The following is a 27,673-nucleotide window of genomic DNA, read 5'->3' as shown; positions in this document are numbered from 1 at the left end:
CGTATTTACCCCTGCAAACATTTTTGTGCTCCGATGCGACATGTGCGTGTCACTGCGGAGTGCTGCCGATGCTGGTGGGGCCGCGACCGCGAGCCGTGTTTTGCGTGGAGGGGGACGGATGTGGCGTTTGCAGAGGGGAAGCCAAAGGGGACTGGCTTGGGAAGGGACGGCGAGGTGCAGCATGTGGGGTGGGGGCTGCAGGTCCGCTGTGCGCAAATTGGGGAACTTGTGACCAGCGGGGCAGGTATAGTCTTTGAGGGGATAATTGCTTCCCAAAGTGAAGTGGTTTCCTGAATATGGCTATAGCCCGGGCAAGCCGTGCAGCAGCACAGTGCCTCTTACAGCCCACGATGCTATTGGTGGCCACTCCACCCCTGCCCTGATGCACAGCGTGTTTGCACCCCAGGGAGCATGTTATACCCTCGGGGGTGCATGATCAGCTGCTCCTCCACCATGGCCTCACATGGGCCCCACTTTGCAGTCACCACAGCCTCCACTCACGCCTCTCTCAGCTTCCTACCCCCTCCCACAGTGCGTGCATTTCGCCTGAATTTTATCATCACCTCACTGGAAAGAACACCAGCCTCGCAGGAGGCCGGTGCAAGGGCTCTGGGGCTGGTTGAGTGGGAAATCTGGGAGCCCCAGGTCCCCTCTAGTACCCTCTCCACTGTGCCCCCCCGGCGGCAGCGGGCAGGGCCGGTTCACCAGAGGGAGCTGGGGGGGGGGGGGGGGGTGCCGGTCCCGGGACGGGGCTGGAGGCGCTGCAGGCCGCCTCGCAAACCCCAACCCCGCCGCATCGGGGTTCGGTGCACGGGGCTGGTGCTCGGCGGGGCCGGGGATGATGCCGGGGGCGAGGGCCCGGTGCGCGGGGGCGGTGCCGGGGGCGGTACGCGGGGCCGGGGCCGGGCAGGGTGCGCGGCGGCGGCGGCGGGGGATGGCGGCGGCGGAGCTGCGGGAGCTGCGGGAGCTGGTGGAGCGGGGGGGCGGGCGGCAGGCCGTGCTGCTGGTGGCCGAGGTGGCGGAGGGGGCTCCGGTGGCGGCCACGCTGGCCGCCTTCGCCCGCGACCTCCTGGGTGACGAGGCGCCGCCGGGGCCGGGGCCGGGGCCGGGGCCGGGGCCGGGGCCGGGGCCGGGGCCGGGGCCGGGGTGCGGGTCCCGGCGGCGGACCGCCGGCGGGCGGCGGGGGCTGAGAGCGCGGCTGCTGCTGGTGCTGTGCCGCGGCGGGGTGGCGCGGAGCCGCGGGGCCCGGGCCCGGCTGCGGGAGGTGGTGCGGGACGTTCGCGGCCGCCTGCCCCCGGTCCCGCCGCCCGCCGTCGTCGGCGTCCTCCTGCCCGGCGGGGACGGGGAGGACGCGGCGGTGCTGGACGCGGCGCTGCGGCGGCAATTCCCGGTACCCGGTACGGTGCAGGCGGCCCGGTACGGCCCCGGTAGCCCCGCCGCCCTCCGCGCCTGCCGCGCCGCCGCCTGCCGCGCCCTGCGTGCCGCCCTGCAGCATCCCGCAGGTACCGGGCGGGGGGGGACGGGGACGGACCGGCCGCTCCTTCCCCCGGGGGTCGGGGGCTTTTACAGTGCGATTTGCTCCGTGTTCCTGGGGGACCTTTCCCCTGCTCGGTGGGACCTACCGCGTCCCTAATGCGATCTGGACACTCCTGGTGGGATCCCCCCCCCCGCCCCAATGGGATCTGGCTTTTCCCATCGGGATCTGACGGCTCCTGGTGGGATCTTCCCCCCCAGCCATTCTGATCTGGCTTTCCCCGGTTGGGTCTCTTCCATGCTGGTGGGAGCAGACCCTTCCCGATGGGATCTGCCTCTCCGCTGGGGTTCCCAGCCTTGGAAGCTGGAGAGGACAAACTTCCCAGCGGGTTGGGAAGCACTAGAGCAGCTCATGGATAGCAGGGATGTGGCAGTGGATGGCTGTGACATTGTGGCCACCCATGTGACATGGTGGCCATCCGCGCTTATGGATGTGTGTTTTTGGGGACGCAGGACTGGGGAGCAGCCCTTGCTGTAGGGTGTGGGCAGGACCTGACCTTCCTGTAGGAGGAAAATGCTTATGCTGGCTTTGCATAATTAATAAGAACAACAGCAAGTGGGTGTTTGGGTTTAAAACCACGCGTCTGTTGGTGGCCAGTTTAAGCAAAGTGAGGATGGCAGGATGAAAGCCGGGTGTCAGGCAGGCCTCGAGGAACAGCACTTGCCCTGCAGCGTAAGGCGAATCATGTTTGCGTGCAAACGCAGGGTGATGGGCAGCTGGGCAGGCTCAGCTGTCTCAGCAGCCACACAAAACAGCCCGGGCTCACTTTAATCCTTGGCATTGCTTGTCTTCGGCTGTTTCCCTTTCCTCCTCCATTCTTACATTTTTTTTTCCCACTTTTCCCTTGCTCCCTGTCATTTCCAGGGGCTCTGGTGTTCTGTCTTGAGGCTTTTACCCCAAGGGATTTTGGCACTTGCATGCAGCACTACATTAGCAAGGCTCTCTGGGGTCCCTGGGACACAGGGATGGTTGGCTGCAGCTCAGGTGCTTCTTCCTGGATCTGAATATTGAGGAGGTTTGAGATGGCTGGGACACACAGAGAGAGTGCAGGGCTGTCTTCTGCCAACTCTTTGTACTGAGGCATGCACGATCCCCTTCCCAGCTTCTCTCTTTTCACATGCTTTTGTCTTCCTCACATTGTTCCTGCTGCAAGAATTTCTGGTGTGCTCCCAGATGCCAGTGAGCCCTCCAGTTCTGGTCACAGCAGCCTGGTGGGACAGCAGCTGCAGAGGCAGAAAAACATCCCTGCATGTGTGACTTTTTTCCACCTCTGCACATGGCTGGTGCTTGGCTTAGTCCATGTATTTTTGTGGCTGGCTGTGGATTTGTCCTCTGTGTGGACATGGAAGCAGCATAGCAGCCGGCAGTGGAGAAAGAGGAGCAGAAGGAGCTGGAGCAGATGTTGCAGCCTGCCTGTGCATGCTTTCTAAGCGTGGTGGGTAGGAGGACTCAGCGTGTTGCTTTAATTCACCTCTGATGATCTGCCTGGTGCTCTTAGTCATGTAAGTGTCCCAGGACCTGCATGTGTAATGAGGACACTCATCAGCTGCAAGGTTCAACCTTAAGCAGGGGCAGCTTCTTTCCATGCCCCTGCAAGACTTCCAAAATCTCCATATGGCCAGAGGGATCCCAAGCATAGCTGTGACTCCAGAGAGTGGGGGACCTGGCAGTACCGGGCACCAGCCTTGTGGCAGCCTGGTCTCCTTCACCCCATGGCTTTCCTCCCAGGCATGAGTGGAATAATAACTTTATTATTAAGTGAGAGAGGACAGTGGAAAAGATGGGCAAGGGGCTGCGGAGCACCCTGCAAGGCAAGGTCTAGGGCTGCCAGTGTAAGGATGTCCTCAGTCAGGGCTGAGCTTATTTCCCCTCTTGGTTTTGAAAGGGCCTTGTGCCAAGCTGAAAAAAGATTCTCTTGCATCTGGATAAAGGTGCTGGGAGGCATACAGAGTATAAGGCTCTGTGTACGTGTGTTTGTGCCTGTTTTATTTCAGCCCAGCTTCCGAGCCTCTTCCTCTTCCACACACATCGCTGCTCAGCTCTGCCCGACAGTTGCTCTGGAGCTGCAGCCTGTGCTGGCAATGTCACCAACTGTCATTTGTGTAGTGGAGCTGGGACAGGAATGGCAGTGGAGTTCCTGCATCTGTCTAGCTGGGCTGCTATCCTGTCGTGCCTCAGTGGTGTCCAGAGTCCCCACACACTGCGAGGAAGGGATGTGTTTATGGCTGGAGGTTTTCGTTTGTTGACCGGCAGGAAAGACTGCCACTGTGAACCCTTTAGTGTCGCAACGGTTTGATAAGCTGAAGGACGCTGAAGTGGTTTGTCATTTGTTATCTGATTAGGAGGTGAAAGGCTATGCGATATTTGAATGGAGATGCTGAACTGCTGCTATTGGAGACCATATAAAATACGCCGGTGTAGTGTTTTACAAGCTGCGATAGTGTTTTACTATAATGGCTTGAAAACCTGTAGTAACTTGCTGTGACTTTCGTTGTCCTCCAGAACAAATACTACACATGGATGGAGGCCACATGCTGTTTGCATTTTGCATGCAGTTACAGCGTAAAGTTTTCAGTGTGCTGCAAGTCTGCGTGTCCAGCAGGTCTGCCTAGGAAGAAGGAATTGCTTAACAGAGTGGGGAGCGGTAATTAGGTTGATGTGGCAGAAGCTGATGTGTGATAATACAAAAGAAAAACTTCCTTCTGCAGGAATGCCCTAAGCATGTCAGTCCCCAGCTTCGCCACGTGTGCTGGCTGAGCTCCTGCCAGGTTTCTTGCTTGCTTTGGGCTGCCACATCCAGGATGGTTTTGGCAGTGAGGTGGCAAAGTAGAAGCCGAGACCGGAGACAAATTTCCAGGGTAGGAGAGATGTTTCAGCCTGAAATAAGGATTGCCAGGAGCTGCTCTGTGCTTTCCAGGGGTGGGCTCTGTGAAGTGGACCTGGTTTTGCTGTAAGGAGGTTGGGCTCATGGAGAGGAGGTGTTGTGAGTCAGTAGCAGGGAGGTAAGGGGAGCAGCAGGGCTGACCCACTGCTGGTCTGAACTCATCTTCTCTCATTTATCCAGAAGAGGGGAAGGGCAGAGAGAGGTGGAGGCTCCCATCCTTCCTGCGGTGCATTTCTTGGAGCCAAAGGAGCCGGAAAAAAGGTCACGAAGCAAAAGCTGCAAACAGTGTTCATGAAGGTATGCCCAGCTCCCTCCCTTGTACTCCTGCCGTGACTGTCAGAGGTTCCTCACTGACTCACGCATGGTCCTGGTGCCCAAATCCCTTGCTGGTGGCCTCCTTAAGCTACTTGCAGCTCCACAGCTGACATCCCTTCCCTGGCTGTGGTTCATCCAGAACCTGAAGACAACCAGTGCACATCTGGCTGCTGTGTTGCCATCTCACTGTTTGCTGACCTTTTGCTTGTCTAAATAAAACCACGCTGGGTCTGGTGTCCAACTACACCCCTGGGAGCACTGCTGAACTCAGCTGTGCTTTGCTGGAGTTTCTGGCAGCAGAACTGCTGTCTGTCTAAACAATGAATTGGAAGCATCACCCTGATCTTACGTGATGTTTTCTGCAAACACAGCTGGAAGGACTGTTCCCAAACCACTTGCATTTGGGGCTGGCGGGGAGGAGGAAGAGGGCAGTCAGCCTTGGGCTCCCTGATTCTAAAGGAAATTGTTCAGGTAACGAATAGCCTAGCGTTCGGCCTTTGCTGTACCATTGGCACTTCCACTTGCCTTTCCCAGCAGTGAGTTTCTTTTTGCAGAAGTGCTCCCATGCAGGAGGCTACAAGGTGCGTAGTGTGGAGATCCAGACTGCTCTGTAGAGCACATAGAGGAGGTGAAGCTCCTTCAGCGTGAATGGAATGGAATGGAATAGAATAGAATAGAATAGAATAGAATAGAATAGAATAGAATAGAATAGAATAGAATAGAATAGAATAGAATAGAATAGAATAGAATAGAATATTTTCAGTTAGAATGGATCTGTCTAGTCCAACTGTCTGACCACTTCAAGGCTGACTGAAAGTTCAAGAATGTTATTAAGGGCATTGTCCAAATGCCTGTTAAACACACAAAATGCTTAAAAAGCATAAAGGTTGGAGAAGAGAACTTAAAAGCCCAATTTGTGCAGCTTTGAGACAAGTCCTCTAGGGTCAAAAAATTTAAGTGTCTGATCTTGCTGTCAGTGCCAGGCACGTGACTCCTCGTGGTCATGAAGCTCATTCTGAGATTGCTGAGACTGCATGAGGCTGGGGAGCTGGGCCTCATGCTCCTTTGCTTATAGATCACCCCTGTTTGTTGAAGCAAGGTTGAGTTTGTAAAACAAAATTAAAATCAGTTATGAGAAAAGTCAGCTGTACTTTGGTTGTGAGTATATATCAATTGCTTCATCCCATGCTCTCTTTTCATCTGAAGTTGCATTTTGCATGAAGAAGGGTTTCCCATTCAGACCACCCTTGACCTCTCTCTGCTCTTTGCAGATGACCTACAGGACCCTGAGGAAGAAGTGGCTCTGACCAGCTTGTCCCCCAATGGAAACTACGAAGAAGCTGCTGGAGGCATGGGCACCTAGAGCTGCTGGGTGCCCAGCACAGTCCACATTCTGGATCTGCCCAGTGGATTTGGAGCAGTGGGAGGAGGAGCTGGTGCATGCCCACTCACCCTCTCCTCCAACGACCCACAACTCCGGGAAGAAGTTGCTCAGCTTCAATCGCCAGGGTCTTCTGTAGCTGCTGACAGCCTCTGAGGTCCGTGCCAGAGAGCCATCCCCTGCTGTGCCCTGCTGCCCGGGGGTGCCTGGAGCTGCTACTGGACACGGGCTTCTGAGAAGCCCTTCGGGGATGTATCCCATGTCCTGAGCAAGATGACGTTGGAACTTTGAGTGTGAAATGCAGCCACGTGCTTGAAGAATGAGGAACACTTTCTAATACTGAGCAAAGTTCCCTGCTGAGATTGCTGGGGCTGGACTCCCTGGCAAACAGATTGTGCTGCCTTGTTTTCCTGCTTTATTGAAGCTTTGAAGTTCCCGCCCTCTCTCTGGTCAGGCTAAAAAAAAAAAAAAGACAAATAACACAGTGGCATGGAGACTGCAGTGAGACTAAATAGGAGGTCTCGGATCTACCAGCTACTGAAAAGGCTTGAATGTAATTATGTAATGTGAAGAATGTAATAATACCCCACTGTGGGTAGGAAGAATAATGCAGAAGACTCTGACAATAATGGCAGCTGGAGCAGAGTGTGGTTTGGGAGCAGGATCCCCCCCTCTGGTTTGTCCTGGTGCTCACAGACTGACTGACAGACTGCTTGGGTCGGAGAGGGTGGCAGATGGACGCTGAGCTGTGACTGATGCTAGATGGGGTTACGGGAGAGGCCCATCTTACCCGGGACATCTCCACAGCCATGTGGTGGCAGGTCTTGGAGGTGGCCTGCAGCACAAGATGTGGCCGCTTCATAAATAAATATAAAAATATAATCTATTTAAGTAGTTTCAAAGGGCTGCTTGCAGCCCATGGGGAACACAATTAATTACAAATACCTGATTTATGAGGAACATTACTATAATGCTAAGAACACCTTTTTTATTCTTTAATGTAACATAAAACAGGCCTTTTTTTATTTTTAGCACAAACTGCTGGGTTTCGTTTGGGGCTGGTCATCCTTTCGGAGTTTCCTCCAGCTCAGACCAGAGACTTCAACCTGTCGTGTCCTGCCTATCTCTCCTCTGGGTTAGCTGCTGAATTATGTCAGTGAGTCCTCCGTGCATGTCTGTCCTTTCTCTGGCTCCTTTTTTCCCAGTGGCAGCTGAAGTGTTTGCAGTCCTGCCAGCTTCGGCCAGCACTCTCTCCCAGCAGCGTGCCTTTGGCATCTCTCTTGCTCTCACCTGGAGCAGGGAGTGGGTTTTTTTACTCAGCTCTGCTCATGACCATGTTCATCAACATTTTTCAATTAACCATTTTTCCGTGCCTCAGTTTCCCCACCAGGAGGATGCAGACAGCAATGCCTACCTACCTTGCTGGGGTTATGACGGTAACGCTGGAGTAGAGCTTAGCAGCTCTCGGGTTTAGGGTCGGTCCCTTTAGTGACGGTGCTACTTTGCCCTGTTGCCTAGAAGAGAGCGGCTGAGGGTGCCTGTGGCACGCAGTGACAGTAAAGTCACTTGGGGTGGGTGTGTGGGTGGCTGCTTTCATGACCCCGGGCTTCAGCACCGAGTACCAAGTGTATCTGGGCGAGATGAAGGCATCCTCCTGCCCTGTCTCGGGCGTGAGCACGGAGGTGTGCTGTGCGGAGGATTCCCTCTGCTCATCTTCACAGCAGAGCCCAGGTCACTGGGTGGTCACGTACTTCCCTGATAAAGCCCTTGGTTAGGTCAGTCCAGTAGGACTTGACAGTATGATCAGGTGAATCTTTATTTTCTTGCAGTATTTGGCCTTTGCCATCTAGAATTTACCAAGTAAGAGGTGGCCCAAGAGTACAGATTTGCAGTTAAACCTATCTTAGAGCTACAAATCCAATGGATTTATTTCGTGGTAATTTTTAAGTAAATTATGCAAGTTTACCCTTGCAGTGATACTTTTGTGGAAGTAGATAAACTGCCTGGGGTTTAGGAGGTGTGAGTGTGAATACATTTGACCAAAGGTATTGTTTTCCTTTGACTGAGGAATAAAAATGACTTGAATGATTTTTTTCTTTTTTTCTCACTAGCTGGGCATGCAGAGGTGTGTGGAGATAGTTTTACGTGTTTAATTGATTTAATAATTTAAGGGCACTGTTATTTTATGTGCTTGCTGTAAAGAATAAAGGCATTTAATTTCTGAATTGGAATGTGCTTCAGTTTGTTTTTTGTTTGCTACGGTGTTATCCTTAAAGTAGCATTATGCATGGTTTAGCTGACATTTCTCTTGATTTAAACAGAAGGTACATTGGGAGGGAATGGAAGCGACCCCAGTACATGGTATCCAGAAGATCAGCAGAATTGGTCTGTGTGCAGCTCAGGTAGGCTGCTCACCCGTGGGTAGTGGGGAAGACTGGTGATCTTCGCAGTTGTTTGAGAAGAGTGGAGCCGACCTTCTCGGCGTCATGGCTAGGGCTCAGATAAATTTAATTAGTAACATTTACAGACTGAGGCTATTAGGTTTCCTTGAGGAAATCAAGCCCTTCAAAAAGTGGCTTTTCCTACTTAGTAGAAACAGGTAGAAACCAATGGTGCTTAAGTCTGGGTGCTTTGATCTCTCGTTGTGCAGCTCTGTTGCCATCGATCTGGATTTTCCTTGGTGCAAATCCACCAGCCTGAATCTCCCACCCGTCTGTACTGGAACCAAAAATGATTCCATGCTCCTCCCCAACCAGGCACCTTCAGGTATGGGGGGGGAGATCTGGACACTGGAAGGGAGGGATGGGTTTGGGTGACGCCTTTCCCCGTGGCTACAAGGTATGGGGGGAGGCGTCCGTGCCCACGGAAGTGGCAAATCCACGGGGCAACCCCCCCCCCCCCCCGATCCCCGCAGTGCCGCGGGACGCGTCAAAAGATGCCACCCCATTGCGGGCAGCCTGTCCCGGCGTGGGGGAGCCGCCACAGGGACGGGGCAGCCGCCTGGGCACGGCGCAAGCGTGGGCGTGTACGGGGTCACCCGTGGCGACCCCACAGCCCAACTTGCTGCGCCCACCCCTCCCCTAAGCAGCAGGGCAGGGGCAGGGCTGCCCGCCCTCCCAGGCCAAGCGTGAGGTGGAGCCCTGCGTGGGGTGTGTGGGGTCGGCGCGGGGAGCCCGTGGGGTTCCGTGGCGGGGGAAGGTGCGAGGAGCCGGGAGGCAGGGCTGTCCCGTTCGCGCCTGCCTGTTTCTCCGCCGCCCCGCGCAGGCGATCACCACGGGCGCCTTTCCCGGGGAGCAGCGGCGTCCTGCCGGAAGGGGCCCTCGGCGGCACTTCCGGGCCGGGCGGCGGCGGAGCGACGGCGGTAGCGGCACCGGCACCGGCACCTCCGCACCTGGGCCGGACCCGACCCGACCCGACCCCCCCCCCCTTCCCTCCCTCCGCGGGCCGGGCGGGCGGCACCATGATCACCTCGGCCGGTGAGGGAGCGGCGCGGGGTAGCGTTGCCCGCCGGGGTTTCGCTGAGTCAGGGCCGTGACTGGGCACCGTCGCAGGCCGCGGGGGCGCCGGGCGCAGCGCTCCGTGGGGCCGCCCGGCACGGGGGACTCTCCCCACCGCGGTCACCCCTGGCCGGTGGCCACCGTGCACCCTGACGGGAGCGGGAGGGTGCCCCGCGGCTCGCCACAACCGGCACTTGAAGCCTGAGCAGCGGGAGGCGTGGGGGGGTGGGGGTGCCCGGTGCCCGCCCCCGGGAGGGCGGTCGGGCGGCTTTGCGAGCCCCCTGGCAAACAGTGGGGTGCTTGCGCTGCGCTGGTTCGCTGAAGGTCTTCAGCTGGTCGAAGTGAGTAACGTAGAGGAGGTATAAAGCGCGGGGCAGGAGGGGCTGTAGGAGGTACAGCAGGGAATGAGAAAGGGGGTGGAGGCAGAGTTGAACTTGGGAGGGGGCCACAATCGCAAATGCTCTGCAGAGGAAAAGCCAGCCTAAAGAGTCTAGGCTAATGAAGCGTATGAGGAGTTAGGTATTAGCCACAGTTTTTGGATCTGCTGTGAACTTTATAGCGTAAGAAAATATGAGGAGTGTTTCCAGAAGTACTCAGGCCAGAAATTAATATGTGACTGGTTGTGGCTTTGTGAGAGAAACAGTGCAGAGGACAATAGTCTGCAAGCAACTTTCTCTTTCTGAACCCTTTGCTTTAAGTCTTATTTTAATTGAGGAGGAGTAGGAATTAGTTCCAGAGAGGTTTTAAAAAGGCAGGAATGGTATGTTGAACAGGAGTGAGATTGCTTCCTCCTGATAAATTAGGTAGATGCAAGAGCTTGGTGTGTGTGTGTGTGTGTGTGTGTAAATCATACATTTGGAGTGGAGTTGCCAAAAACAGCTGGAAGGAGCAGTGTGGGGTGGGCTACTGAATCTGCCTGCCTTGCCAAAGGGCCACGTCAGTGCTCCTTCAGTTGTTACTGACAGACATGTGTTTAACCTGCTCTTAAAAAATCTGTGATAATGGAGGTTCTACAATCTTGTTAGACAAATTGAATAACTGTCTTACTGTCAGAAAACTTTTTATCATCAAACTTCAATATTTGGAGCTCCAAATAAAACTTGGGGTTACTATTCCCATTCATATCTGACACAAAGATCAGATTATTCTCTTTTAGCTGGCAACCGCCCTGTCCATGTGTGCTCTGTGCACTTCCCAAATTTCTGTAGACTAACCAGTTACAGACCTTCAGTTAACCTTTTAAGTCCCCGTTGCCAGACCTCTTTGTTCTTCTTGCTCAGTTTTGAACAACCTGGTTTGCTCATAATTCCTAAAACATGGTGCCCAGCACTGGATACAGGGGTCTGGCTCAGGCGTGTCGATGCTGAGCAGAGGGAAGGATTGCCTCATACATCTGCCAAGAAACACTCTCACTTACACGTCTTGGTGTGAGGTTTGGGTTCTCTTCCTCCCACTGCAGCCATATGATACTATTGATCATGTTTCATTTTAATCCACTGTACTAATCAATTTCCTTTCTATATTTGTACATTTTTAGTTTTGACCTGTACACTCTCCTTTTAGATCTGTCAAGATCTTTTGAAAGTCCTGGTCAGCCATCCAGTGGGTTTGCGGGCCTTTCTAATTTGACGTCTTGTACAGGTTGATAACCTTTTAAAATCTAAATAACAGATGAAAGATTGAAAGCAATGAATTGTGTTGGGACTCTGATCAGATCCTGTTCCAGCTCTTTCACTTTCATCCTTCCTGTCTGACAATGAAACCATCTATAACCGTTCTTCAGATTGAGTTCTGCAAATAACTGTGAAACCTCTCTTTCACTTGTGTCAGTTAAACAGTATTTCTGTAACTGTTTGTACAAATGTTCGGGGACAGTGTCAGGAGTCTTGCTAAAGCTGTGAGATATGACATATTCCCTTAGCCATGAAGCCTGTTTCCTTGTCATGAAAAAAGTTAGGATGTTTTGATGCGATCTTCTTTATGCCCCTTGAGGAAGCGGGAAGTGCCTTGTTAGAAAGCAGTCAGCAAACTAGTGATGGAGCTGGAAGTAAATCCCAGATTCTCTGAGCTCCTGTCTAATGTTTTCTTCTAAGAAGGGTCATCTTTTGTAAACAGCGTACCTTTCCAGTTATAAATTCAGAACTATTTTATATCACATTTAATACAAACTTGGATCTGATCTTCGGCTGTTAATACTGAAGATTTAAAACCAGCATTCCAGCAACAGCCTTCTTTCCCATTCCGTTTGTTTTGAACTAAACAACATGTTCACTTTTGAAACAGAGAGTCTAAAACTGACAATGATCTTGTTTTGCAGCTGGAATTATCTCTCTTCTGGATGAAGAAGAGCCACAGCTCAAGGTAAGCACTTACATCTGTGAGCAAATAACAGCAAATACATTATATTGAGAGCTTAGAACCAGAAATGAGTGAATCTCAATAATTAATGGTTAAACAGCAACAAGTGGGACCCAAATAGTAGCTAGCCTGAAAACTGAGAGGAAGGGTTTAAGTGATGTGATAATAGATGGCAAGATTCTTTGGTTTTGAACATGGATCAAACTGAATCTTCACATGCAAAGATCTCTGTTCACCAAAGCTCTCGGCTCTCTGATGATCATGGGGCTTTGTTACTTAAAAGTGTTTCAGAGACTGCATTTTGACTACATAAAATTCAAAGCTGAAGAACATCTCAAGTTTTTAGCATAATTTAAGTGATACAAAACAAAATCACAGTTACAGTTTTCACTTGAGGAAAAAAGAAATCACAGTAGTAGTAGGAGAAGAAAACAGCAACAGAAACTACAGTCCACGAGGTATATGAGTCCATAGGACAACAGCAAATTCTCGAAGTGGTGGTGTATTGGTGATGCTTCTAAGTTATGTGAACAGTTAACATAGCCCCTTTTAGGAGGGGAGGTCCATGTTGTAATATTGGTAAGCCCCTAAATATTTTACTTGGAAACAGACATAGGTGGTGATAGATCCGAATGAGCCCTGCTTTTGCTCTGAACTGATTAGAAATGAGTTGATTCTAGTCGAGATATTGTTTATCTGCTAAAGTACTGTGTCCAAATAAATAGGGTTGGCTGGCATGGACCGCAGGCCAATTCTATATGCTACACAAAGGCTGCCACAAAGATTTTGAAAACTTTGTATTTTAAGGAATTTCACCTGTTAGCCATTTTAGTCATTCATTCATCACAGAGAGGCCATGGGAAGGAGCATCAAGGTTGTCTTACATGAACAGCCCTTTATTTGCAAAGGACTTGCAAAGTTCTTTTAAAGTAGAATTTGCTGTTGAAGTATGTCGGTGTTTATGATATCAGTTTTAGGTGGTACTTCATTTTTACTGGGGAAAGGTAATAAATGCATTTTTTATGTAATATAACTTTATTGTTTTTTGTAGGAGTTTGCTCTTCACAAATTGAATGCTGTTGTCAATGACTTCTGGGCAGAAATCTCTGAGTCAGTGGACAAAATGTAAGAGAAGATACTACTTCAGGGTGTGCTACTTAAAAAGACCAGGAGATATGAAGTGGATGTAGTTCTGGTTGCTTGATACTGGCTAGTACAGCATCTAGCTCTCTTAAGTCCTGGAACAAACTAATATAAGTGGATGTGGGGTTGGAGCTGTAGTCCCAAAGATGCAAGTTTGATTAAGCTGTCATGTGGCCTGAAAGAGAACTGAGCACACAGAGCTGATTCTTTTCTCTCTCTTCTTTGCAGTGAAGTTCTCTATGAAGATGAGGGCTTTCGGAGCCGGCAGTTTGCTGCTCTCGTTGCTTCTAAAGTTTTTTACCACCTGGGAGCTTTTGAGGAATCGCTGAACTATGCCCTGGGAGCAGGTGACCTCTTCAATGTCAACGACAACTCTGAATATGTGGAGACGATCATTGGTAAACAACTGTTGCTGCAAAAAAAAAAAAGCTTTTGTGTTGTCAAAACTGCTGTAACTTTGAGATTTTACTTGATTTAGCTGCTTTTCTCCATATCCCTCCTCTTCTCCGTGTATTCCTTTAAACTGATGCTACAGCTAATTTTACCTAGTTTATTTGTGCTTTGTTTCTCCTGCTTTGGGATTTTGTAATGGAACTGACTTAGGAGTTCTGTTATTTTTTTTCCCTATTCTTAATCCTTAATCTATTGTGAGTTCCTAATAGGAAAATTTCTTCGGTTATTTGTTGTCCTTTCTCTCATTTGTGTGCTAATGTTGTTATCAATTTAGACATATCTTCGTAAATAATCAGCTAATAAGCGTAGCTGCACACCTAACTGAGGGTACAATTTTTTTCATCCACCCTTAACAAGATAACATGTCAGATGTTGAATGCATGTATAATTTAAATGTCTTTTAAAAGTCTTGTCTGCTGGTATCACTTACCTTGTACACAATATGATGGACCAGGGCTGGTTTTCAGTCTCCCCAGCTAGTGCTTACAGTGGAGCTAGGAATTCTCTTACTGCTGTTTTTCATTTATTTAAAATATCATGCCACTTGAACAAAGATCATGTCCTTGGTTCTGTTTTAAAAATACCTACTTGTTTTCAGAACTAAACCAGAGTTTGTTAGGAGAGCATGTAAGTATCTTGCACTGCCATCTGTATGTGACTACACAAATAGTTCTTGTGCCTCACCTTTGTGTTGTTTCCCGTATGCTGTATTTGCTGGTAGAATATGTGTATGCACATACTGGTCTTTTTGTCTGTAAAAAACTGCAAGTATCCAGGAAGTTGACTTCCCCCTCGCATATTTGTTCAATATCTTTTCAGCAAAATGTATCGACCACTATACCAAGCAGTGTGTGGAGAATGCGGAGCTGCCAGAAGGGGAGAAGAAACCTGTTGATGAAAGGCTAGAAGGGATAGTGAACAAAATGTTTCAGCGGTGCTTGGATGACCACAAGTACAAGCAGGCCATTGGCATTGCTCTAGAGACACGCAGGCTGGACATCTTTGAGAAAACCATCCTTGAATCGGTATGTGCAAGAGGCAGGAGGTGCATGTAGCTAGTCTCTTCAAGGTATGGATCCAGAAGTGACGTACAAGATCCATGTTGCTTTGGAACTTGCCCTGTTTTGTATGAACAGAATAAAAGATGAAACTCAGGGGTGTTCAGTTCAGCATGTTCATAGAAGGCAGAGGCACTCAGGGCTATCAAGAATAGAGGCCTTTAAGAAATCCCTGAGCTTCAAGTTGCTGGGGGAATACTCCCAGGAAGCTTCGCTTTGTGCTCTCTTAAGTTATTCCCTGTCAGCTACTAGCAGAGATACAATACTGGACTAGGCAGACCGTAGAGAACAGCTCTTTTTATTTTGCCGTGGCTGTCATCTGCTGTAATTCACTGGGGGAAGGGATCCTTGGGGATAGGTAAGTGACTTTTTTTTTTGTGTGTGTGTCAGGCAAAACAAAAAAATCCAGTAGCTGTGTGAGCTGCTCTAATTTTCAGTAAGTGGCTGTGTGCAGTCTTAGCCTGCCCTGACTGCAAGGCAGTACAGTCTGGCTTTAGCATCTTTCACTGAGGGTTTGAGGTAAGGCATGTTACCTAGTAATTGCAGTAAGGGCAGCATGCCTGTAGTCACGTGCAGCAGCTCAGCGGTTGAATGTAATCTTGCTATGCTGCAGTATCTCAATCAAATGCCAGACACAGTGTTGAAATCCTTTAAATTTCGCCACTTTTCAGTTTGCAGTTTTCACTTGTTTTTGGAGATCTCCCCTTTCTTTATATGGGAAAAATCAGAAGGCATCCATCTCGCTCTCTCTGTTCTGTTTACTGTCCTATGTATTTACTAATTACCCATTATGAATCCCTTATTTCAAGTTACCTTTCTGAAGTGTAGTAACAGAATCTCTTTCTCAATCTCCAGCAAGAAATAGGTGTGCTGGGCATCTTTTCTTGGTGTGGTGCGTGGTTTGTTTTGCTGACATTTTATGTTAGTGCAGTGAATTTCACTGCATTCAAGAATGATTGTTCAAACAAGAGACATGAAGAAAGGGAAATAGGTATTGGTCCTGTACATTTTTGGTAGTATTTTTTTCTTTAAACCGCTATACACCTACAAATAAACTTTTCTGAAAACGGGAAAGGAAACTGTGAAGGTTTATATGTGTATGTCTTTTGCTCTGATTTTTAAAATGGAAAGGTGGTAGCTTTATTTTAATTTCTAAATCCTGCTTGTCAGTCCAAACCTAGACTGGATATCCCTGAATTTTATTTCAGAATGATGTTCCTGGGATGCTAGCCTACAGCTTGAAGCTCTGTATGTCTTTGATGCAGAATAAACAGTTCCGTAATAAAGTCTTGAGAGTTCTAGTTAAAATCTACATGAATCTGGAGAAACCAGACTTCATCAACGTGTGCCAGGTAAACTCAGAGTGATGTTTAAAGATCAATCAAAAGTTACTCTTCTTTAGAAGTATTTGACTTAAATCAACCTGATCTGTTTTTTTTTTTCAGTTAAATAAAGTATCTTTTCCTGGTTGTGTGTTTCAAATATATGTCAAAGAGATCAACTTGAGAAAGAGATGCAAATATTGCTCATTTGATCAATTTATAGAGAAAGAAACAAGTTCAAAGGCAGTTTGGAAACGTAGACAAGTGGCAGAATATTTCAAGCCTGTGTAGGGAGTATCAGATGGTAGGTTCACAGCTTGGAATTTTATTTATTCCTCCAAAGAACATTTACAGAACTTTGTGTTTTGGTAAGCCATTGACTGAAAGTGTTTAGACATCCAGTTATGAAATTACTCAGATGTTCTCAGGCCTTTGCCAGTTTTAGTATGCCATATACATGTGACTCAGGAGTGTTAAGCCTGTGCCCTACAAATGACTGTTACTTCTTTAATGTGCTTTTGAAATTTCTGTGTTTAGTAGGACAACATTGTCAGTTTCCAAAGCTAAAGCTGCAGAAATAGGAAGGTTTGAATGGTCTGTCTTGAACTTGTAATACTTGGTCTTGTTTTGAAACTGACCTATGCGAACTCTTCAAAGACATTTATTATCTCCTGTGAGAGACAGAGAGAATTTTTCTTTCTTTGAAGGGGTGTTCTGTGGAAGCAGCAGGTGAGGGAATGGGGGGAATGGAGTGTGGCCTTAGGTAGTGTTGCTTTTTCATTCTGAAGTACATAATGTCATCTGATTTTGTTTTTTTTTTTCCTGTTCTTCCCTTCCTCCTGCTCAGTGCCTGATATTCCTGGATGACCCACAGGCTGTGAGCGACATCTTGGAAAAACTGGTGAAGGAAGATAACCTTCTCATGGCCTACCAAATTTGCTTTGATCTCTATGAAAGTGCTAGCCAGCAGTTCTTGTCTTCTGTGATTCAGAATCTCCGCACGGTTGGCACTCCTATTGCCTCTGTGCCTGGGTCCACCAACACTGGCACCGTCCCTGGATCAGAGAAAGACAGGTGAGAGATTGGCTCGAGAAGAGGGGTAATTGGTAATTGTTTGGTTGCAGTCCTGCTCTGAGGGAGCCTCCTGTTCTGTGTATGGATGCCTATTACAGGCAATCGAGTTACTCGCCTTCATTTAAGCAGGATGATAGACAGGACATGCTATTTGCTCAGAGCAAAAGTGTATATTACCAGAATCCATTGTTCTTTGAAAGAACGCATTTACCTTTGCAGTTGGGCTAAGTGTAGTGCAGTTACTGTCACTCAGCTAATGAGCAGTAATTCATTAAGCAATAGTGTGAATTACTCATGAACATCGATGTTGCATGGTCTTCGCAGCAGCTTGTAAAGCTAAGGAAGGGGAGAGTTCAAGCAAAAAGTTCATCACAGCTACATGCAAGTTTGGTTTCACATCCTAGCTTGTGGTCTGCTACCTGCTTGTGGGAAGAGTGAGCGCAGATGGTACTGTAGTGTTACAAACCCTTTTCTACTTGCAGTTAAAAAGAGCTAGTTCAGATGTAGTCTGAATTTTGGATCTTGGCTGCAGGAAGCCACTATTAAGAAAACCAAAGTTAGCACTAACTGTTCCATCTTCTTTATTTTTTCTTCTGATGGCTTACAGGTAATTGACATAGATAGTTTTGTTTTAAATCTGTTTTTAGAGGATCGGCCAATCCATGCTAAGGCTGCTGCCCAATGTAGGGGCAGCATGAAAGAAGTTTGTGCTCCATCTGCTCTTTAATCATTAGGGCTGTCATGTCTGTATACAACCTGATTCCTGCACTGTCTTTGGTAGCACGTGGTGGAGAATGCTGCCCTAGATTGAGGCTGGTTAAATATGATGGCTTATGCAGCTGTAAGGAACTGGGTCTAAATGCTTTTGAATCAGTGATAGGGTATAGCAAGCATTCTTCTGCCGTCTCTTCCAGTGAAATAAAAGCAGAGGCACAGAATAGTTTATAAGTCAGCCTATGAATCACAGAATGGTTTGGGTTGGAAGGGACCTTAAAGACCATCTAGCTCCAACCCCCCTGCTATGGGCAGGGACACCTTCCTCTAGGCCAGGTTGCTCAAAGCCTTATCCAACCTGGTCTTGAACACTTCCAAGGATGGGGCATCCACAACATATCTGGGCAACCTGTGCCAGTGTCTCACCACCTTCACAGTAAAGAATTTCTTATATCTAATCTGAATCTGCATTCTTTTAGTTTAAAACTCTTACCTCTCGTCCTATCACTACACTCCCTGATAGAGTCCTTCCCCTTCTTTCCTGCAGGTCCCCTTTAAGCATTAGAACAAGGTGCTAACAACAGCTTAATATGCTCCATTTCCATTTCAACAGTCTAGCATCCATCCTAATAAGGATGAGCTCAGGGCTTCTGGGTGAGGATGTAATTATCCTTGCTGCCTTGTTTTCTCACCTATCTCTGTCTGTTCATTCTCTACAAGCATCTCTGTATTTGTTACTACTATAGATAGAATAAGAGGGTGGGGTTTTCTGGGCATTTGTTTTCAAATTCCCTGAAAATTGAATTGGGGAGGAGTTTACTTCTTGTCAGTGACCTCCAGATAGTCAGTCCTTGTCCTGTGAAAGTCCTGTTTCCAGTCATTGTCTCCAAATCCCAGGCTACTCTTTCAGGACAGTGTTCAGCCATAGTTGCAGTTCTTGACTAGTTATGAGCAATGAACTGGGTTGCATTTTTTGTTTTTATTTTATTTCAGTGATGCTATGGAACCAGAAGAGAAACCAGGAAGCGCTTGTGCGGGGAAGTCTGCAGAAATTGTGAGTACTGTTTCCAAAATATGCCTTGCATAGTTTTTCTTACATGTTCTCTTTGAATCTCTGGGGTTACTAAATTGGTTTGGCTAAGGAAGAATAGAATTCCACTTCTGTCTCGCTTGGGGACATGGTGACAGATGATCTCAGAGGACCAAATATCTGGCAGTCTGAAAGTCCAGCAGTTCAGATACTGAAGGTTGGGGGTGAGTGGGAAGCGGGTAGATTTTGGCAGGAATTACTGAGCCTTGAAAAAGGGGACAGGAGGACTTGGCTCATGTGTTTGCTTTTTGTTGATATTGAAATAATTAACTCATTCCAGAAGAAAGGGCCTGAAATTTGCCTGCTGATGAGAACCTTATCTGATAAATTAGCTTGATGCATTTTTTTTTTTTCTTCTCCTGAAATTCGACTGTAGTTCTGGCTGGATAGAACTGATTCTGTTCTGCAGGAATGGCAGGAGAGGATGCTGACATAATGTAGTTTCTTTTACATGAAGGAGGAAGGTGTTGCCTCTGGTTAGCACAGTGACTGTGTTGCTGGGCCAGCTGGTTAGAATCTTTTTGTTTAGTTTCTTTTCTCAAGTATTGGAGAAAGTGAGTTCACTTCTAACATGCACACACAATTGCATTTCAGCATGTAGAATGGCTAATGCAATTCTGACGCATCTAATGCTGAGGAAGGGAAATGCTACTAGAGAGGAAAGCTAAAGCCCAATACAAGTTTTTTTTTTTTTTCCTCTTTTCCCATGGTGCACATTTGCAAAATAGACTTGGGAATCTTTGAGAGATTCTTGCAGATTACTTGAAAATCAAGGGCAAACAGAAGTGTTTTCTTGAAATTATATTCCACAAGAAAAACAAAAGGATTTGAGTTTCTTGCCCCATCAAGGAACCAGTAAACAGTGCATTTGTTCAGGAAAGGTGTCGAATCAGTTTCTGCTGCATTGGCCTTGCTGACTGTGCCAAGAACGAGTACATAAAAATGATCTATGTGGCCAGAAATATTCTTGAGCTTAATCTTCCACAATTCAGAATGCTGTCTAGAATTGAGGGGATTAGTTTAAGGGCTGAACTACTCATGCTTGGCTGGTCTCTGACCAGCTAACAAAGAGCTGCAGTGTACTTTTCACCCTGCTCAGAAGGGACTTCAGTTGAAACTTGATCTGTGGAAACTTCTATCATGAGGAAGAAGGAGGCTTTCTCAAAGAGCTCTGGATGATGAATGTATTAGAGATTCCTAGTTCTACTAGCCATTGTTCTAAATAAAGCCTCTAGCTCACAAGAATGATGCTGCAGTTCAGCAGGGTCATGCAGTCTTGTGGCTTTATGGTCCTCTCCATTAAAACTTTCATGGAAATACAGGTTCACATTTATAAAAGTGGTTGGCTCTTGAAGGAGATTCACTGTATCTGTAAGGCCAAACAGCAGCGTGCAGAATATCAGATGTCAGTCATATCCTTTTGCTTTCAATGAAAGAATACATTTATTTTCAAAGAGTCTCTTCTCCCACCTGCATTGTTGTGCACAAAAGGACCTGATTATCTGGGAGGTTTGGTCTTGTTCAGCAAGGGTAGAAACAATGTTCTTTCAGTCCTAAAGCCTGATAGATTTGGAATATGGTGATGGGAACATACCAGAGTGTCTTCTCATTAACTCTATTTTAACAGCAGTGTAGTTGGGTTCTAATATTTTTTGTTCTTTTTGCTTGTATGTGAAGAACCCAGAGCCTAAGGACCAGATCTCAAAAATGATTAAAATTTTAAGTGGGGAAATGGCAATTGAGTTACATCTGCAGTTTTTAATACGAAACAACAATACAGACCTCATGATCCTCAAGAACACAAAGGTAAGAGGCTTTGTTAGATATGGTTGTCTTGGATTCATCTGATTCAATCTGTGTTTGTTTTGACCACGTTGTTATGTTACAACATCATCTTATGTTTTAGCATGGCCTCTCTGGGTTTTGAGGATACAAATCTGTATTTTAGTCATGATAAATTTACATCTAAAACTCAAATCTGTGAGGCTGAAGAGCTGATTGCAGAAAAGACCATATAATCAAATTACAACTAGTATGACCTAATAATAGGCTGCCAATAGCATGTTGATTTTCTTTTTTTCCCCTGTTGGTTATAGAGACTAATCCTTTTCTCCCTCCTCTTTTTTGTGGGTTTGTGTCATGGTTTGAGCCCAGAGGGCAACTGAGCACCATGCAGCTGCTCACTCACCCCTTCCACCTCATGAATGGGAAGGAGAAAATAAAGCAGAAAGTTGAGGAATCGAGCTAAGGACAGGAAGGGATGACTCACTCATTATGGTCACGGCCAAAAGACATACTTGTTAGGGGAAGAAAAAGAACATCAGTTTAATTCAAACACTAACAACAACAACAACACTTAACAGAGTAGGACAGTGAGAAGTATAACCACATCTTAAAAACGCCTTCTTCCCACCCCTCCCTTCTTCTCCAGGCTCAGTTTTGCTCCCGATTTCTCTACCTCCTGCCCCCCAGTGGAGCAGGGGTTGGGGAATGGGTATGTTGTTTCCAATCATCCTTCCTCTTCAGGGGGGAAGACTCCTCGCACTCCTCCCCTGCTCCAGCACAGGGTCCCTCTCACAGGAGACAGTCCTCCATGAACTTTCTCTGACGTTAGTTCTTCCCACAGGCTGCAGCTCTTCATGAACAGCTCCAGCATGGGTCCCTCCCACATGTTGTAGTCCTCCTAGCACCGAACTACAACAGCAGGGCTTTCCACAGAGTCCTGGCCTTCTTTGGGCATACTCACCTGCTCCAGCATGGGGTCGTCCACAGGCTGCAGGTGTGCCTCTGCTCCACCATGGACCTCCATGGGTGGCAGGGGGACAGCCTGCCTTCTCACCATGGGCTGCGGGGGAGTCTCTGCCCTGGCACACCTCCCTCCCCCTCTTTCTTCCACTGACCTCTATGTTTGCATAGGTGTTTCCTTCAGAATTCCTCCTCACAACTACAAGTCCTCCTCCCAGGTTCCCCTTCTTAAATATGTTATCACAGAGGTGTGGCCACCATCACTAATTCACTGAGCCTTGGCCAGAGGTGGGTCTGACTTGGAGCTGGGGGAGCTTTGAGAAGCTTCTCACAGGGGATCACCGCTGTAGCCCCCTCCCCTGCTACCAGAAATCCATACCACACACACAGACTCAACAGTTTAATTTCCATCTAGTCAGTAAGATGGGCAAACTCACCCTCTAGCTCCATGACTGATAAATTGCAAATGCTGCTGGCTGGGGAGGAGGGAGTCATCCAGGACTGTAGGTTACAGTACATTGGTATCTTGGTTGAGGTGTTACGTGAGACCACGCCTTCAGTTTGGCTAAAGAAATCCTGATATGTGCTCAGAGACTAATATTTCCACATTGAAGACAAAATTGATCAGATATTGTAATGCGGGCAGTGCTAGTGAATTGAGTAACTGGTTTTGTTTTGGAAGGTATTACTCAAGGGTGGGCAAATGAAAGCTTATAGGTAAATTAGACTCTCAAACTAAATGATTATTAGAAACTGTAGGAGAAGTTTTTTCTGTGTGAAATGAGATGTCCTTCATCTGCAAAAATGGTAGAGGATGCTTGTTAATGGGTTCATCTATTTTAGGAGGCACTTCACAAGTATTAGAAAATCTTTTCCATCTGCTGGTGAAGTGCTTGGGAGTGATTCTGCATAGTGTTCCTGGGATGGCTTGAAAATGTCAGCAGTGCATGCTCTGCAGTGCTCAGTTCTGGGAACCAGAAACAGGGGGGGGTCTCCAGTTAAGATGCAATTGAAGTAATCACATCTCTGACAGAAACTCATAGAAAGGATTCATTTGCACGGGAGAGATGGGTTGAGGATATATTAGAATGTATTAACAATCTATTAACTTTGATTAAAGGGAAATTGCCGGTTAAATTGAGGATAATTACAATCCATTGTTCTTGTGTACTGGCAAGCATGCTGAGTGACCTAGGGCGTATCTTTTGCTGGCTGCTGATACTGATTGTTTTTGTTCTTTCAGGATGCAGTGCGGAATTCCGTGTGTCATACAGCAACGGTTATAGCAAACTCCTTTATGCATTGTGGTACAACCAGTGACCAGTTCCTTAGGTAAATCTATGGCAAAGAAGCTCCTATGTAATTTAGAGGTGTTTGAACAACATTGTTGCTCTACTTAGTTTGATACTTCCAAAAGAGTGGCTGCAGAACTGATAGCCTTAGAGAAGAATAAATAAAGGGTCTGAAGTCTAATGTGGAGACGGAGGGGAGAAGCTGGGATTGTTTTCTTTTCTCTGTCCTCACAGACTGGCTTTATTTGTACTGCTAACCATAAGAGTAGTTTGGAGGGTGGAGATCTGGAATTTCTGTTCTCTTTTTTTACTAGTTAGAGGATTTCTGAGATGATGTATCTTTTTTGGTAGAGACTGGCAGTGCTGGATGACTCTTGGAAAGGAAATGTCAGGGCTGACCTTACCAAGGACTTGAGGAAAGCTCCAGAAAAGGCTAGAGTTTTTCCCAGAGGGTTGATGGGCTGCATATTGAGCAGTTGTTTTCCGTCTTCCACTGAGATCACCAGTATCTGGAAGCTTGACAATGACCAGACAAAAATCAGGGCTGATGAAGAGGAGAGAGGTGTAAAGTGAAAACGTGGTTAGCCTTCTTGCCTTCTGGAGCCGTCTTCTGGTTTGAAAGCAGTCTTTAGTGCTGTGAAACCCTGCTTGCAGGATGCGGAACAGGCTGTATGAAAAACTTTGTATAACCTGGTTTTGTCTTCCAGAGACAATTTGGAGTGGCTGGCCAGGGCCACTAACTGGGCTAAGTTTACGGCTACCGCCAGCTTGGGTGTTATACACAAGGTAACGTTGCATTAATTTCCCTCTGTTCAGTATAAATGCTTGACTAGTGAACACTGAAAACATTGAAATGGGGATTCTGAATGATGCCCGCACTCCACTTTACCTAGTGTATTACAAGGCACAGCTGTAACATGGTTTGTGTCTTTGCACTAAAGAAGAGCTGTGCATTGTCAAGTCAATCTCATCTAATATCGAAGGTAGTTTATGGCATGTTTTGCTGAGCATCAAAAAGGTGGTAGGATAACTTGGCTCAAGGAGAGAATTGTCCTCCTAGCTCTTCTCTTCCTTTGAGTTGAACAATCAATAGTTTCTAGCTATTAAAATTGCAGGTGTATATTTCTTAAGTGGTTTTGAGACAATACCAAAGTCCTTACTGTACTAAGTTTGAATGGTGACCTAGGTAGTGGTTATTTTCTTCAAATTCATTCACAGGGAGGGTTTATTTGAAGCTGTTCTGAAATAGCAAGAAGTCTGTAATTGTTTTGTGTGCCTCAGCCCTCATTAAAGTGCTCTAGTGAATGCATCTGTGCAGCTCCATGCCAAATTTGTCCTGATTTAGATAAGTGACCAAGTGATTGATGAATAATCATGTACTGTGGTAAATAAAACCTGAGTACAAAAGGATTCTTTGCTGATTGTGCAGCACTGAAAGGCTGATTTTTATGGAGAAAGTAATGGCTATAACGTGTTTTCTCCTGAATTGTTAACATATCATCGTGAAGTGTTTGCATCCACTGCTTTTTCACCTTTCACTTCCCACTCTCTCCCCTTCCTGCTGGACGCTGGACATTACAGGGTCATGAGAAAGAAGCGTTACAGCTGATGGCAACATACTTACCCAAGGACACCTCTCCAGGGTCAGCCTACCAGGAAGGCGGAGGTCTCTATGCCTTGGGCCTCATTCACGCTAACCATGGTGGGGACATCATTGACTATTTGCTGAACCAGCTGAAGAATGCCAGTAATGATGTATGTACTGGGTTCGGTAATGAACCTTTGTTTTGTTGAGAATACCCAGAAGGGTGCTAGCTGGTTTAGAATAAAACCGTCACAGTAGTAATGATACTTATACCTCCTGTGGTCCTTAAATAGAAAGTTTGGCTTTAACAACTTATTGCTCAAATTTTAGGTAAGATTTTTAGGAAATTTTTACATATTTGACAGTGAAGCTAGCTTCATCTTTCTTACTACTTGTATATCTACTTTGTTTTGGTAGTGGACCTGCAGTATTCACGCACTGTTACTGCTTATGGCTTAGCTGTCAAAAGAATAAGCCACAAAATGCCTCTGCTGCCCTGTAGTTTTAATGCATCTTACACAAAAAGAAGTGGTATACTTCACTGCTTACTGTTTGTAGACCTCTACAAAACATCTCTTTGTAAATTAGGAATAGAGTAGTATTTTTGCAGCATGTTCCCTTCTTCTCTTTGGGGAATTCCACACTACTACTTTAAGAATTCAGTGAATGAATCCCACTGTTTTAATGCAAATGTGCTACCTTTCCTGCATCTGTTAAGAACAAAAGAGGATGAAGACTGTTTAAGTGGGTACTGATTTACCTTTCTATTCAAAAGCTATTACTGGGCAGCAATTTTACACATGACACAGATTTATGGTTTTACATAATCACTTGGTGGGGAAAAAGACCTTAAAGATACTAGAAAGTCTCTTGTGCTATGTGTAAACCTTCTGATACTCATTGTTCATGGGCTTTTGAACTGCCCTTTCTGTTCCGTTTTCTGACTCTTTCATCAGAGTTACTTCCTGGGACAGAGAAAGTGTTATTTCTAACAGGTCAAGAAACCATTTTGGGTGATTTGGGGCTAAATGTTTGCAGCTTTATGTTGATGGAAAGATGCCTACTTCAGCTGAACCCGTATTGTTCCTTGTTTTATGATGACTGAACTTGCATATGCTTCTCTAGATTGTCCGACATGGTGGCAGCCTGGGTTTGGGTCTGGCTGCCATGGGGACAGCACGTCAAGATGTGTACGATTTGCTGAAAACAAATCTATACCAGGATGATGCAGTGACAGGTAAATGTTCTGCTTTCAAAGCAAATAACCATATGAGTCCTTATCAAGCATCTGTTTGGTTTTTGTTCTTTTTTTTTTTTTTTTTTTTTTTTTCCAGGTTTTCTGTTAGCAGCATAGATCACTTCTAGGTTGCCTTAACTGCATTTTATTTACTGACCTTTTCCTGGTCAGTATGATACTTTAGTTATGTGGCAGTAATGTTCAGAGGTCCTGTCAGGACTGGTCTGTGGCAGTAATGTTCAGAGGTCCTGTCAGGACTGGTCTGTGGCAGTATACCAAGTATTGATAAGACATGCTAGGTCTTTAAACAGTCTCTTATTTTGCTCTATTCTTTCCTTTGTCATATGCTTTTAATTTAGTGTGGTTGATCTCCAGAGCCATGTACCCTTTTTGGCTGAGAGATAGGCTTGGATAAGCTTGTGGGGGCTACTGCTACACTGGCAGGGCTTCACAGGAAAATTATCTCAGCAGCTCCTGGCCCAAGGAAGAGAAAATTGAACTTGATAGGGAAGAGCATTAAGTTGTGGCTGGTAGGTTATCATTACAAGCACATTTGGCCATGAATAATGGAGTTGCTGGGATGTGGTCGTCTGGTGGCCTACATCTGTATCTATTCTCTAGATACAATATTTATTGCTTTTGTGAACAGAGCTCTTTTTTTTTTTTTTTTTTTTTTTTTTTCTCTGTGCTGTGCAGGTGAGGCAGCTGGCCTGGCACTGGGTTTGGTTATGTTGGGATCTAAAAATGCTCAGGCTATTGAGGACATGGTTGGCTATGCACAGGAGACCCAGCATGAAAAGATTTTGCGAGGTCTTGCGGTTGGAATTGCTCTGGTCATGTACGGGAGGATGGAGGAGGCAGATGCTCTCATTGAGAGTCTCTGCAGAGATAAGGTAAGTTTAGCTGTGACTTAATCTCTGGCCCTTTTGTTACACAAGCGACCTTCTTTCTTGTCCTTCTGTGAAATTTCCAGCTATGGTGGTTTGGCTGTTTTGAACCAGGGAAGTTCTTACATAGGTCTGAAGTGGGGCAGTTTCACAGGTTGGTTCACTCTGATCAAAAATACTAGAACAACAGTGCTTAGTTGTGTATTTCTTTAGCCTCATAGTCCTGTGAGCAGCAACAAGGAGTAGAACAGGGTGTAAAAACAGATGAAGCTCATCCTGGGTTGAGGCTCACTGTAGATGGTTCATTCTCCAAGATCTAGTAGTGGTCAATAGCAGATAGTGAAGAAGAAGCAGAATGACACATCTGCCAGATACTCTCTTTGGCAGACTGTGGCATAGCAACTTTCTGTCCCCCTGAAACTGGTGATGACAACCCTGCTTTGATGATTGTCCTGTTACTCATCCCTAAGAAACAATTAAGCAGTGAGGCTACCTGTTTGCAGATTCCAGGCTCAAGAGGGGAACAGATTTAAAGACAGAATTACTGAGTCCCTGTTTGGATGGATGTTAAATATTGATGCTTTATCTTCTAGGATCCAATTCTCCGTCGTTCTGGCATGTACACTGTTGCTATGGCATACTGTGGCTCAGGGAACAACAAGGCTATCAGGCGCCTACTGCACGTGGCTGTAAGTACTGTGAGCTCAGAAGCACATAACAAGAAATTTGTGGAGAGCAAGAACATCATCTTGACAGGCTTTGTGTCTATGATGTTCATGTTCTTGTCCAAATCGGAGACTGTGACGTGAGGAAAGCTATCCTTAATACTGTGAGTAGAAATAACAGGGTCTTTTGACATTATAAGTAGACTTTCAGCAAGAGAATATTCAACCTGGTATCACGAAAAAGGAACCTACTTTACCCTAAAGTAGTTGGGAATGGATTTGCAATAGTCTGTGTAACGATGGGCTAAAAACCAACTTAAACTGTAAGAGATGAGCTCTGTTGGCTCTTTGATAGGCTTGCTGTCGCAGTGTGTGAACAAGGATGAGGCTGTTTCAGCTAAGGCTGAACGTGATTGTTAACTTTCTTCCTCTGTAATCC

The 27,673-nt window shown here is 46.7% G+C and overlaps 2 protein-coding genes across 2 annotated transcripts in view; both read left to right on the top strand.

Moving 5' to 3' along the window:
• Positions 1-934: 934 nt before the first annotated feature.
• Positions 935-6,611, top strand: CUNH2orf72 (chromosome unknown C2orf72 homolog). Its single transcript, XM_042801115.1, has 3 exons — positions 935-1,502; positions 4,599-4,715; positions 6,005-6,611. The coding sequence occupies exons 1-3, from the start codon at positions 935-937 to the stop codon at positions 6,094-6,096; spliced, it is 777 nt and encodes a 258-aa protein (XP_042657049.1). The 3' UTR covers positions 6,097-6,611.
• A 2,816-nt stretch (positions 6,612-9,427) lies between these two features.
• PSMD1 (proteasome 26S subunit, non-ATPase 1) overlaps positions 9,428-27,673 on the top strand; it is a 75,798-nt gene continuing 57,552 nt past the window's right edge. Inside the window, exons 1-15 of the mRNA XM_042795982.1 lie at positions 9,428-9,590; positions 11,929-11,972; positions 13,021-13,094; positions 13,341-13,510; positions 14,385-14,590; positions 15,832-15,975; positions 16,793-17,019; positions 18,727-18,787; positions 20,501-20,629; positions 22,812-22,900; positions 23,568-23,646; positions 24,442-24,615; positions 25,571-25,682; positions 26,379-26,575; positions 27,163-27,258. Coding sequence (XP_042651916.1) covers positions 9,575-9,590; positions 11,929-11,972; positions 13,021-13,094; positions 13,341-13,510; positions 14,385-14,590; positions 15,832-15,975; positions 16,793-17,019; positions 18,727-18,787; positions 20,501-20,629; positions 22,812-22,900; positions 23,568-23,646; positions 24,442-24,615; positions 25,571-25,682; positions 26,379-26,575; positions 27,163-27,258 — 1,818 coding nt within the window. The 5' untranslated portion in view covers positions 9,428-9,574. The remainder of the gene's footprint in view (positions 9,591-11,928; positions 11,973-13,020; positions 13,095-13,340; positions 13,511-14,384; positions 14,591-15,831; positions 15,976-16,792; positions 17,020-18,726; positions 18,788-20,500; positions 20,630-22,811; positions 22,901-23,567; positions 23,647-24,441; positions 24,616-25,570; positions 25,683-26,378; positions 26,576-27,162; positions 27,259-27,673) is intronic.

Source organism: Tyto alba, unplaced genomic scaffold, assembly GCF_018691265.1.
Source record: "Tyto alba isolate M040663 unplaced genomic scaffold, T.alba_DEE_v4.0 Super-Scaffold_10, whole genome shotgun sequence".
Lineage (NCBI taxonomy): Eukaryota > Metazoa > Chordata > Aves > Strigiformes > Tytonidae > Tyto > Tyto alba.
This window is presented reverse-complemented; position numbering and strand designations above follow the sequence as displayed.

Excerpts from the sequence above, each read along its gene's own strand:
- CUNH2orf72 (XM_042801115.1), top strand. The coding sequence starts at position 935 with ATGGCGGCGGCGGAGCTGCGGGAGCTGCGGGAGCTGGTGGAGCGGGGG. Across the intron at positions 1,503-4,598 it reads CGCCCTGCAGCATCCCGCAG|AAGAGGGGAAGGGCAGAGAG; the intron begins GTACCGGGCGGG and ends TCATTTATCCAG. Across the intron at positions 4,716-6,004 it reads TGCAAACAGTGTTCATGAAG|ATGACCTACAGGACCCTGAG; the intron begins GTATGCCCAGCT and ends TGCTCTTTGCAG.